At 42.4% G+C, this 13,050-nt stretch overlaps 1 protein-coding gene across 4 annotated transcripts in view; it reads right to left on the bottom strand.

Moving 5' to 3' along the window:
• Nucleotides 1–13,050, bottom strand: part of SSBP3 (single stranded DNA binding protein 3) — a 140,462-nt gene that overhangs the window by 13,050 nt on the left and 114,362 nt on the right. For 2 of the 4 annotated variants that reach the window (XM_074961681.1, XM_074961684.1), the window contains exons 6-9: nucleotides 7,346–7,426; nucleotides 6,582–6,641; nucleotides 3,060–3,126; nucleotides 2,884–2,960 (exon numbers count right to left, since the gene is read on the bottom strand). In XM_074961681.1, coding sequence (XP_074817782.1) covers nucleotides 2,884–2,960; nucleotides 3,060–3,126; nucleotides 6,582–6,641; nucleotides 7,346–7,426 — 285 coding nt within the window. The remainder of the gene's footprint in view (nucleotides 1–2,883; nucleotides 2,961–3,059; nucleotides 3,127–6,581; nucleotides 6,642–7,345; nucleotides 7,427–13,050) is intronic. The other 2 variants (XM_074961682.1, XM_074961683.1) reach the window with 1 other exon arrangement.

The raw sequence follows: 13,050 nt of genomic DNA, 5'->3' as shown, positions 1-13,050 counted from the left end.
CAGTGTAGACTGAGTCAGCGGCTAAGAGGCTCTCTTCTCGCCACGAATGAGGGGATAAATGGGGTCTCCAGAAAACTCCGTGTTCATTCCTAGGACTGGAGCTGTACCTAATGCTTGGCAGTGTAGTACTCCACCAATATTTGTGATTTGCACCAGTGAATTTGGGGTTGGCTTATTTGGGAAATTTGGTTTCTTATAAGACGGAGCATTTTGGGATTTGTCTGTTTTTTTGGTTCCCCTGCCATCATACCTTTATTTGTAACTCAAAGCACAACAGCTAGGTCAACAGAATGGTGTTGTAGGAGTACTGATATTTCATTATGGTCCCAATTCAGCAAAGCACTTAAGCATCTCCTTAACTTTAAGGATGTACTGAAGTCCCATTGAACTCTTTGGATTTAAGCCTACGTTGACACGCTTTGCTGAATTAGGGCCCATTATCTTATCTACATGCATACTTTTAGGAGGATGAAAAGGGTTACCCGAAGAAATCACTAGCAAATCTTAATTGATCAAATCTCAGTTTCTATGCTGAACTGCTACATAAAACTCCATGTTAAAACTTAGTACTTCTAATTGGTGCTGAAAGAAACAGCCAAACAGGCCAAAGCGTTTTAAAGGTGTTAGAGAAAGGGGAAAAGGTGCCTTTGTGCTGAGAAGCTGGGTGTCAAGCTTCAGCAAAATGTGAATTAAAACAACGGGGAAGTTATAAACCCTTGGAAGCCCGTATTTAATAGAAGCACTGACACATCTAACCTCAGCAGCACCAACAAATGCCTTTATACTGTTCACAGAATTAACGCTACAATCATCAAAAAAAAGAGATTGGAAGTCAAGAGTTTAAAACATGATGCTAGATTGTAAAAGATGACTGGTTTTCAGTTAATGTCAGGTGGCTGGTACATGCCTGCAGGTTACCGTTGGTTGGATAAAAATGTATTCCATACGAATGCTTATAAAGTAATATTTTAGAAGGTCTTGAAAAAACACTTCGGGAAGGTAGTGGGTGTGCAGCGTGTACACAGTGATTTATTACACACAACAAAAAGGGTGACCTGTTCAATATTTTTGCACGCACTAAAGCTTCTGGGCATCTGCTTCTTGAGCATTTTGGGAAGACTCAAAAACATGCCAACCGGCTGATGAGACTGCACGTCCATTTTCACAGGCTTGCACTTGTTCAAAGGAAAATTAAACAAGGCGCTCTCTCTAACGTACGTGCTCTAATAGTCCCAGCATAAGAAAGCAAGCCCTAACACTCACAACTTTCAATACCACCTGGGACTGGGGAAAACCTATACGGTGTTTGATTAAAATACAACAGCTTTCAAGTTCCATGGCAATCACCTTGGTTTGTCCAAACTGCTGAGAGCACCCAGAACTTTCATGGCACTTTTTGCTTGGCTGATGCAAGTGCAACAGATGCAGACTTTTGTAATCATACATGTGGGAATATTAAGAGCTTTGTTGTACCAGTTCCTGACAGTGCCAGACCATTAAAATGTATAACCAAGCTATTGGAATCTAAGCTTGCCTGCAAAGAATGCTTGGGATTTTTTCTGAGATGTGGGGAATCTAACCGAGTTTCACACCCATGCCCAAGGAGAGGGATGTACATTTTTATTCAATCAACTTTTCTCCCTTCTTGTCAGTATTCAATAGTTTTTCATAAGTTAAATAATTTCTTAACTCTCTTCACAGAAGACCCCTTTAGCTCAACAGCCACCTGGAAAACCCGTGCAACGCACATTCATTTATTCCAGAGTTACACAGCTCTGAAGACAACACAGGAAACAAGAAGTCAGGGAGGATAAACCTACATCCGAGATATATGGTAGTACGTTGTTTAAAGTCTATCACAACAAACAAACAGGAGTGAGTCAACACAGTAGCATGCAAATTCACTTGTTAAAAGGAATCAACACAAAGACAGAATAGATTAACCCAGATCTACTTCATTTAAAATTTACTCATAATTGGACTGGTTCCCCCACTCCCTGATATGTATGCAACCAAAGAGGGATTTGGCATCATTCAGGAATCGGAAGATTTTGTCGGACAGCGAGCTACTACTCATGCTAGTGAAAATTCAGAGGAGAATGATATTCTGCTAACACTAAAAAAAAACAAACTGAGGATTCTTCAGTAACGCCAATGTTTAGCTCCTACCATAAAGGAAACTAACAAGTTTGTTAATCGCCTGGGAAAGGACAAGAGCTTCTGAAATATACTTGGAAAAAAGTTACAGGAAAAAAAAAGGTGTCAGAATTTTTCTGTAGCTCATGAGAAGATCACTCAGCATATCCCACTTTGGGGGAAAATCCCTAAACCTCATCAGCAAATTTTTCCCTCGTTGAAAATCCCCAATCTGAAGTTTAAAAGGTAAAATTGGGAGAGGGGAAAGAGGCAAGCGTTAGATTTATCCAGGAAACAAAGAATGGCTTAAATGCCAGAGAAGTGAAATAGTCTATAGAATAGGATAGGGAAAAACAGAATACAGGAGAGGGAAGCTTTATGTTCCCGTTATAAATCGCTTACTTTTTTATGTGGGCACTCCCTTTCTGAAGTGTTATCAAGGCAAGTTGGATAATGCATTCACCATCACTACGTGGTCACAGCCAAACAGCACTGCCTCCAACTAATGAGCAAGAGGGGCTTCTGCAATATCCCTAATGAGGATGCTGAGCTCTGAAGATACTACTGTCGGAATGCAGGCTTTCCAGCTGCAACGCGCGAAAGTAAAATGCATTCGTGCTAATGGAGAGTATGTGAGAAGAACTCCCAGCTCTTTAAACCCCTAGAGATTGTTTGGATGATGTTTTGCTTATAAACTTTATGAAGTCGTAAGATGTTATTTGGCACTGGACAGAAGTTTAAGTTTACCTGCGGACCAGGACCCATGGGGCCCATCCCTCGTGGAGGATTCATCCTTTGCATTGGTCCTCCCATGTTAGGGTGCCCTGTTGGGAGTAGAATCAATGAAGTCATTATAGCAGAGTAACAGTGTTTGGCCCAAAGCCAACAGAGAGACACCTTCAGGCATCCTTGAGCATGTTTACCTTGTTGTCGTGTAGGGTCCATTGAATTGGGCAGCAGTGGCTGCGTACCAGGAACAGCCCCCGGAGGCTAGAAAAATTGGGGGGGAAAAAAGAAAAGGAGGTGGGGGGAGAAGAAAAATAAGCTCTCAGATATGTAACCAAAATATGTAGTTTAAATTCAAGGCTTTAAACACAAAGAATTCAGGTGACGTGGTCTATTTTCTGGGAAACGAGGGACTTGTCGTAACGTCCTCTGCTTACACACAGCTCCTACCTGTATACATCTGTGGAGCCATCTCCCATGACGTGTTTCTCTAAATCCCTGTAATTTGCCCAACTTCGCTTTCATAACCCTCCTACTTTTGTTTCAGAGCCTTTAAAAAAAACACACCCGCAGTTCTCTTCTAATACTTCACACTACTGTACTAAAAGGTCCAATTCCAAGCTTCTAGTTGTAAGTAAATAGAAGGAGGGGACCCACATGGCTGTCAGGATGAGAGAATGTCTGATCAAAGCACTTCAGTGAAATGATACTGATGCCAATGTAATTTCAAGGTATACACTTGGCAAATATGCTATGTAAATATATTAAAGTTATTTATTTGCCAGTGAAGAGACATTTCATCTGCAAAGATGATTTTAAAAATTATTACTGAATAGCTTATGAAGATGGCCTCAGGACTACTAAAAATGTATATTTACTCATTTCCTAGTATCCCGAACACTGTATTTCTTTTTTCAAAGTCATACTCCACTTGGACAACAAATCTAAAGTTCAAAAGAGGACTTCCACGTACAGCTCAGTGCAGATACAGAGGGGGAAAAAACACAGATACCATATGCCTTGGGGAAGCAAACTGTAAACAATTTTGAAACACTGTTGCTTTTCTTTTATTTGAATACCAACATGAAATAGATAATGCTGTAAAAATTTAGAGACTCTCCAATAAGGAAGGATGTCAGTTTAGGCAGGCCAGGCAACACATCAATGCCATGAAGAGAGGGAAGGTTTTCATTCCAAATCTTTATAGATTTACAGCTTGGGAGACAGAAGTAGGAAAATAATAAACACACTTTTCATATATGGTTTGCATTGCTATTAATGTGTTTCTCACCTAATCGTTACTGCCTCATTTCTTGTTTATTTGGCCCTGCTGTAATGTTTTTGCACCTCTGGATCTAGCCAGTAACCTAGCTAAACTGTGAGAGTATTTCTCAATGCAGTAGGATTTTTTTTTTTTTTTTGGTTTTTTATTTTCAAGTCAAATTAGTTTTATCCTCCTCATTAACTTAAATTATCAAGTGTATAAAAACAAAAAGCACAGAACACCGAGATTCTGAAGTTGCAACATTACAAATATATCCCTCACAATGCCCGTTCACAAACATTTCCGGTACATCATTGCAACTTGAGACCAAAAGAAACCACGACTCCACCTTGACGCTATTAGACAAAAATCAAAATAGCGTTCTACAACATGTAATTTGCACAAGACTAATATCCAGAGCACTTACAGATAGTCCAGCATTTTCCTTGTGCTGTCCTTATTTCAGCAGCAAGAGCTTGGGACTTCTTGCAAGCCTGATTTAAAGGGACATTGTAAAACTGCCCTTTACAAAAGAGAGTTGTCTTTCTGCATTTCACCAGGCCTGGACAGCACAGATTGACTTGTCTGTTTCACTTTCCTGTTTTCCTGCACTAGGCAGAAGCTAGAACCTCTAGCTGGAAGCTAGAACCTCTAACTAAGGAAAATCTGAACACACCTGTGCACTCTGATGCATGCACATGTGAGAAAATTATCGTGTAGCCATTCTCAACTGGTGGGACATCATCAATAGTCCTAGCAGGGTGTCAAGCAGCTGATCTCATCCTCTGGTCTTCCATCTTTAGGTGAAAGATGTGCTTAGCCACTTGACTTCAGTCCTCTTCCCTGAACCCACCGTGCCAGGCACCAGAGAGCATGAGATTAAGGTCTTAACTAGGGGGAGGTCCTCCATTGTAAAGCACTCCAAAAAAAAGTTACATGGAGCTGCCTAATCAGTGTCATTTTCCATGTGCAGGTTTCTCATTGCAGGGCTGTGAGATTTCACCAGCACTAATGAGGATGAGAATTCAGAGAAGATGAAGAAGTTGTGTAAAGCCGGGTGGACCTTCCTTCCTCAAATCCTCCCCATTCGCTCCCTATAACCCCAAAAGAAACACACTGTCCAGGACAGGCTTTTTTGTTTTTATTTTTAAAGATTCCTCACAGCACAGGGAAAAGCTGGAGTTAAGAGTTTATACTGGTTTCCGTGCATTATAAGAAGTTTCATCTTATTGAGTACTTGGTAAGATAATCGATGTTTATCTCTACCAACCCAACACTTTGGGTACCAAATCGGTCTCTTGTAACTGACAAGCTTGTTGGCTGTAAGACGGATTTCTCTTTCACACGTTTTTCTTCCAATCAGACAGCTAAACAGAGATACAGGGAAAAAATGGATGCCTAAATGTTTCAAACAGAAAGAATGCATGTGCACCATTTGAGTGAGAGTTCTGGTGACCGAAAGTAAAAAGAGCCACTTACTACTGGGGGAAAAAAGTCATAGCAAAGTATTAAAAATTAAATGGCGTTTTCTAAATCATATTCATAAAACAGTGTTTTGTTTAACAGACAGCGTAATGCACTAACAAGAGTTACAAGGTTTATTTTAAAATGTCTTCCTTTGTTAACAGTAAAGTGACATCTTATTGGAATAGAAACTAAGTAGGTAACTATTTTTCTGATGTACTTTGTGCTACACCTTTTGCTAAAAAGAAACTGAAGGAAAGTAATTGGTTAAATTCTTAGCATATGCTTCAGCAGGATAAATTACAGCGAAATGCCACAATCTTAAAACTCCTGCACATAAACAGGCTATGTTCATAATTATATGAACAAAACCCCATTTTCTTTTAAGCTGCCATAAGGAAAAGGACAAGCACAACTAAAATGTAACCCTGCAGCTGATCTAAGTGTTCTGACGGATCATTTCTCTAACAGCATCACCCTATGCATCACTTTCATTTTTAAAGATTCCAGGGAAAATTCATATTTTAAGCTAGCTTTGTTGTAAACCATCAGTCGCATAGCACAACTTTGTTTATATCAGCTGATATCATGGGAGACAGGGAAAACCAAGAAGTTGTGCGATTATAAAGGAGAACTCAGAACTGCGTATTACATGGAAGCTCTCTTGATAGAGAAGAAGCTGTTGGCAGTGGAGAGAACACACTTCCTATGCCAGGTCCTGATATTTACATTTATGTGATGGAGTTTCTACCAGCAAATGGTTTCTTGAGAGTCAATGCATTACAAACCCTCATGGAAAGTGGAGAAAATGTTTTGATGGAATTTGTTAATCAGTGAGTTAATGTTATTTGAATGACAGATACCACAAAGTTGTCTAAGAATATAAGAAACCTTCAGCTCTTAGGAAGTCTGGTTTTCCCCCCACTGCCAAAAAAGTTTCAGTTTAAAATCCCCAATTTAACTCAGATAACAGAGGAAGGAAATACAATACCTGGTTTCCCATTCTGATGGGGGGCCGGGGACCTCCTGCATATCGCGGTGACATAAAAGGCTGTAATTACATGAAATTAGTTCAATGACAGGATGCACTCACAGCATGGAGAGAAAGAGAATTACTACATTCCATACAGACTCTGGTTACAATCTACACATTTTTCTGGAGAAATCTCTTTTTTAAAAACGAGTTGGTAAAAACAGATCTTCACACTCCATTTTTGTATTTTTCACAGATTTATTTTTGTTGGAGAGATGGTTTAACATACTTGGACAGTACTACATAAGGCTGCTAAAATTAGTGCATGGGAGACCCTGACCATTAGACACTTTCCAAGTGAAAAAGAAAATTGGTAAATGAAGCAAAAAAACCCAATGCCAAGAACCAAAAGCCAAGCACTTAAACCATATATTCATATCAGTGCTATGAATGCAATTTAAAAAAAAAACAACACAAATTAACAAAATTCTCACACTATCACAGCTATGTATATTTGAAACTTACAAATGGACTTTCTAATCCATTGTCAACTGAACATACAAAATCAAAAGGAAACAAACATTTCATATTGGCGCTGGCATGATGTTGGAAGAATAAATTTGAGGATCAGATCCCCAGCTGGCGTAAATCAGTGAAGCTCCATGAGGATCAAAGGAGTTATGCTGATTCACATCAGCTGACAATGAGACCCAACAAGCTTAAAGAGCAAAATAGAACGCAAGCCCCGTTATCAGTGGCCTACATATTTCTAGTGTCTTTACCTGACTGTGGGGTCCCATCATGCTGTTAGGATTGTGAGGTGGAGGCTGTGCGTGTGGCGAGGGCTGAGAACCAGGTGGTCCCTGTGAGGTCAGACAGTAGAAGGAGGTTATAGATTAGCACATGAAAGCGCAGAAAGAGCTAAAAAGGATTTACTGGTGGATCTGTTTGTAGGGAGGCCAGTCTCGTTTTAGCTGAGTTTCTATTCATTTGTAATGAAAGAACAACGAATAATGATATATGCAAAAAAAATTAATAAAAAAAAACAGAACATCTGTCAAAGCACACCAGCAACCTTACAGTAAATGGTTTAGAATTCAACCAGTCTGCAATGACAAATACATTTGGATACGCTTTAAAAAAGTGTGTGTATGGAGAGAAAAAAAAGTCTTCTCCACTACCCTCCCACACCTTCCTGAAGGTAAGGAACACCTTAAAGGGCTTCCTTTTGATTTGTGGGTCAAATGGTTAATACAAGGTATTAAAAATAGTGTCGAGGCAAAGATCTTGCTTAGAAACACATCCCATGTTTGTGCCGGATATTTAAGTTGAAGCCTAGTTTAGCTCCAATAAATGGATGGCAGAACTCCAACCCATTTCTACATGCAGGGCTGTGTTGTTACCCTTAAAGATGCAATATCCTTCCCCAAGACGAATCACCTAAATGATGCAAGTAAAGTTTCTTTTGAGTAAAGCGATACTAAACATGTCTGGGGGAAAAAAGAAAGGTTAGTTCATGTAGCTTTTAACACCACAAGACAGCAGTTTCTGACATTTTGGGGTTGAACACCAATTCCCCCCCCGCCCCCTTTAAAGCATGAAAAGAAAGTTTGCTTGGAAAATGTGAGCTCTGAGCAAGAATACACTGATGCATGTTAATGTAAAAAAAAAATAAAATAATTTCAAGTCCAAGAACTTGTAATTGGTATAGAAAGCAAATAAGCCTTGTAAGTATGTTATGTGAAGCAGCCACACACTTCAGGAAAAGCACAGCAGCAGATGTTCTATACCTGCCACATTACTAATTTCAACAAGTGTTCGCCTTCTAGCTGCTGCCAGCAATGGCATGGTTTGTTACCATGAGCAATTTTCTTAATTAACAGACATTAATTAGCCATTTAGCAATTTTGCAAGCATTTGTTTAGCAGCTTTCCTAAACATGAATACCACTGTGATAATGGTACTGATTAGAGGGGTCCCCTAATTAACAGTACAGGGAAGAAAAATTGAAATCACATAAATTAAAAAGGGAGGGGAAGTTAATGAAGGCAGGACATTTGCACCTGCAAGTCTTTTGTACTACAGAAACTTGAGTGCAACCTAAATAAAGTAAGAGGAATTTTTTTTGTGTTACACAGAAAGACACAACCACAAAGATTAAAACAGAACAGCCCTCTGTCAATCTTCCATGTTTAGTTTATATGCTCATATAAATGAATCTGTTGCATTAAGAGGACATACATAACTAGTACTACCTTGTAATTTATAACTAGTACAGTAAGGCAAGAATAGTTCTCTTACCCCTCCTAGATTCACTATTCTTGGCAGAAGTATTAACTCAGAGTTGCAACACCCCACCATGCCCCACCACCACTTCAAAAAAACCCTCTGAATATTTCCCCCTGCTGGCATGTTTGCAGAACTGATGTCACCCCCTCCCCGAAGAAATCCTTCCAAAGCAGAGGAGACAAAGTTAGAATCATCGCAATCTGAACCCCAATCATTTTGTTTATTTCACTGGGACATTTCAGGCCCTTTTAAACGTTCCCTTCCTGAACTGAAAGAAGAGAAAAATCCCATAATAAACCAACTATCTACTGAATACCTACTAGACAAGCACAGGGAATGGAGTCTGTCCAGAGTAGTGGATCTCACTAGGAGAAATCAGTCACATGCAAAAAAAATAAATAAATCTCATTCTGCCTTTCTTCTGTGATGGATCCACTATGCTAGACAGAAGTCAGACCTCCAGGGAAGCTGCCAGTGTGATCACCACCCACCAACCATGTGAAGAAAGTAAATTTGGCCCCGGATCCTGCAATTGACAACATGCAGATGGACTGTTGAGCCTGTGAAGAACTCCACTGGAGTCTATGAAGTCCACTCAACATGCTGCAAATTGCAGGACTGGAGCTTAGTGAGTAAGTAAAACAATAGTCACTACAAATAAAAGAAAAAGGTGATTGTGGGTCAAATGAAAGACACCACAGAGAAACCCTTGCTAGTTAAAACTGCCTCAAGATTAAAGAGATCCTTTATGATGTACATTCAGGTAGCTTTGAGCTCAAAAATGGCCATTTCCCACAAGAAGTATTCTCTCTCTATTTATAGATTACACACCACTCCCTCTTCATCCTGAAAAACATACGCAGAACAGAGAGATGGGCCTGTTGCCCAAATACTGTATCCAAAGAGAAAAGACCAACTCAATTTTGTAACACTCTGGGAAAGAAGGAATTGACCACAAGTTGGGAAGAAACCTATAAGACTGCTAAGAAGGCTGATGTTTCTCCATCCAATACCTTGCATCTTTGGCAGAATGAACCCCAATCTCTACAGCATTTCCTGGTGTGCTGATTCATCTACCTGGGGAATGGGATCGTTTGTTTGCTGTGGCGAAGCGAGAGAATGTAGCCGCTTTCATGAGACTGCCCAACGCCATGAGCAAGGCATTACACCTTCCTCCACAGATGAGAATGGTTCAGATAGAAATTATTAACCAGACTGCTTCCTGAGAATGAAAGTGCATTTTTAAGTGGCATAAAGGCTCATGACGGATAGTTCCTTTTCCCGTTGACTGCTTTAGGAGGAGCTCAGTGTTCTACGCCAAGCACAGTCTCGGGCTGTCATGCAAACCTGCCCAGCCAGAGAGAGTTGTAACTACAGGTCTACAAAAATGCAATAAAAAGGAACCCAGCTCGCTTAACCCTCTGACCAAGCAGCAAGGCAGGTGAAAGGATCTGGCGAGTCAGGAAACAGACACCAAGGATGGCTGTTTGAAAGGAGCATTAGTAAGGGCCAGTGGCACCACTTAGAGAGATTCTGGCTCCCCGGGTGACCTAATCAGGAGGCAACTGACAGCTACACACAGTGAGAGATATCAGGATGCAACCAATGACTTCAGCAGGGGAGGGAGCGTGGCACAGTGATGAGACTAACCTCAGTGAGCACCTTCTCGGACCTTGTGCAAAAGGCTTTCTTTAGGGGGATCCTAAGGTAACTCCTGGGGAAAAGGAGAGGCAGTGTCTGTTGGGGCCTCGCTGATACCAGAACCTGTATGGGACTCAGTAAGTCCAAGGCGGCAGCAGGAGCTGAGATCAGGAAGCATCAAGGAACCATGATATAACCCGGGCTTGCTCTATCCAGAAGAGCACATGGTTTGATGCTGGACTCCCTGCGAGGGAGTCTCTGCCCTGTACTGCAACATGCCTGCAGGCTCTGCGGCTGGATTCAGGCTCTGCAGGGGGAGCAGACAGGCACTGTTTTGCTGCAGTCCCCAAGGGAGTTCCAACCCATCTGTCAGCAAAAGGGGGGAGGAAGGGGAGAGGGAGAGAGAGGCTGGCTTGCAGGAAAGGCCATTACTGAAGGGGATACGGGCCAGCACCCAGTGTGAAGACTGCCTTGCTGTCCAGCACACCAGGAGGCAGTGCAGACCTGGTGGTGTGCCAATGGGGCGGTAAGTGCTTGGGGAATCCTTTGGTGCTCACAAGCACTGCACTCCAAATTAAGAGCCCTGCGCCGAACACGCCAGGAAAGGCTGGGGGTGGAGGGGTCACTAGTCTTCCTTAAAGTCCTTCCATGAAGGTTCTCTTCATTCCAAGAAGCCAAGCTGGGTTGCAGGAATTGACAGGGGAAAAAACCCAACAAGAACCTTGTTTTCGGGGGTGGGGGGGGGGGATTACTTGAGAGCAGAGGGCTTATCCCAAGAGCCACATAGCTTCAGAAACAGCACTGCTAAACCACCCTCTCCCACCAGCTGACACACCCTGGAGAATTACCAAACTGAGCAGATACAATTCCTTTGCATTGGTGCTTAACCTAGCTATGGCAAGTGTCTATGTCAACCTAATGGTCTCACACACGAGTTACATGGGTTGGCTGCATATCTAGGGGCTTTCACCTCTGGGGTATGGCAGGTTGTCGCATAAGGAAAAGGCAATATAAACCTGGCATGACCTGGAGGGGAACCTTAGTAAGCCCTGGTCTACACTAGGACTTTAGGTCGAATTTAGCAGCGTTAAATCGATGTAAACCTGCACCCGTCCACACAATGAAGACCTTTATTTTGACTTAAAGGGCTCTTAAAATCATTTCCTTACTCCACCCCTGACAAGTGGATTAGTGCTTAAATCGGCCTTGCCGGGTCGAATTTGGGGTACTGTGGACATAATTAGATGGTATTGGCCTCCGGGAGCTATCCCAGAGTGCTCCATTGTGACTGCTCTGGACAGCACTCTCAACTCAAATGCACTGGCCAGGTAGACAGGAAAAGAACTGCGAACTTTTGAATCTCATTTCCTGTTTGGCCAGCGTGGCAAGCTGCAGGTGACCATGCAGAGCTCATCAGCAGAGGTGACCATGATGGAGTCCCAGAATTGCAAAAGAGCTCCAGCATGGACTGAACGGGAGGTACGGGATCCGATTGCTGTATGGGGAGAGGAATTCATGCTATCAGAACTCTGTTCCAGTTTCTGAAATACCAAAACCTCCCAGGGCATGAAGGACAGAGGCCATAACAGGGACCCAAAGCAGTGCCGCGTGAAATTTAAGGATCTGAGGCAAGCCAACCAGAAAACCAGAGGGGTGAACGGCCGCTCCGGGTCAGAGCCCCAAACATGCCGCTTCTATGATGAGCTGCATGCCATTTTAGGGGGTTCAGCCACCACTACCTCAGCCGTGTTGTTTGACTCCTTCAATGGAGATGGAGGCAACACGGAAGCAGGTTTTGGGGACGAAGAAGATGAGGTTGTAGATAGCTCACAGCAAGCAAGCGGAGAAACCGGTTTTCCCGACAGCCAGGAACTGTTTCTCACCCTGGACCCGGAGCCAGTACCCCCCGAACCCACCCAAGGCTGCCTCCTGGACCCGGCAGGCGGAGAAGGGACCTCCGGTGAGTGTATCTTTTAAAATACTATACATGGTTTAAAAGCAAGCATGTGAAAGGATTATAATTTGCCCTGGCATTCGCGGCTCTCCTGGATGTACTCCCAAACCTTTGCAAAAGGTTTCTGGGGAGTGCAGCCTTATTGCGTCCTTCATGGTAGGACACTTTACCACTCCAGGCCAGTAACACGTACTCGGGAATCATTGTACAACAAAGCATTGCAGTGTATGTTTGCTGGTGTTCAAACAACATCCGTTCTTTATCTCTCTGTGTTATCCTCAGGAGAGTGAGATATCATTCATGGTCACCTGGTTGAAATAGAGTGCTTTTCTTCAGGGGACACTCAGAGGAGCCCATTCCTGCTGGGCTGTTTGCCTGTGGCTGAACAGAAATGTTCCCCGCTGTTAGCCACGGGGAGGGGGGAGGGTTGAGGGGGTAGCCACGCGGTGGGGGGAGGCAAAATGCGACCTTGTAACGAAAGCACATGTGCTATGTATGTAATGTTAACAGCAAGGTTTACCCTGAAAGACTGTAGCCACTGTTTTATAAAATATGTCTTTTTAAATACCGCTGTCCCTTTTTTTTTTCCTCCACCAGCTGCAT

Source organism: Natator depressus, chromosome 8 (assembly GCF_965152275.1).
Source record: "Natator depressus isolate rNatDep1 chromosome 8, rNatDep2.hap1, whole genome shotgun sequence".
In the NCBI taxonomy this organism is placed as follows: domain Eukaryota; kingdom Metazoa; phylum Chordata; order Testudines; family Cheloniidae; genus Natator; species Natator depressus.
Note: the sequence above shows the minus strand (reverse complement) of the source record. Positions and strands in the feature narration are given on the sequence as shown.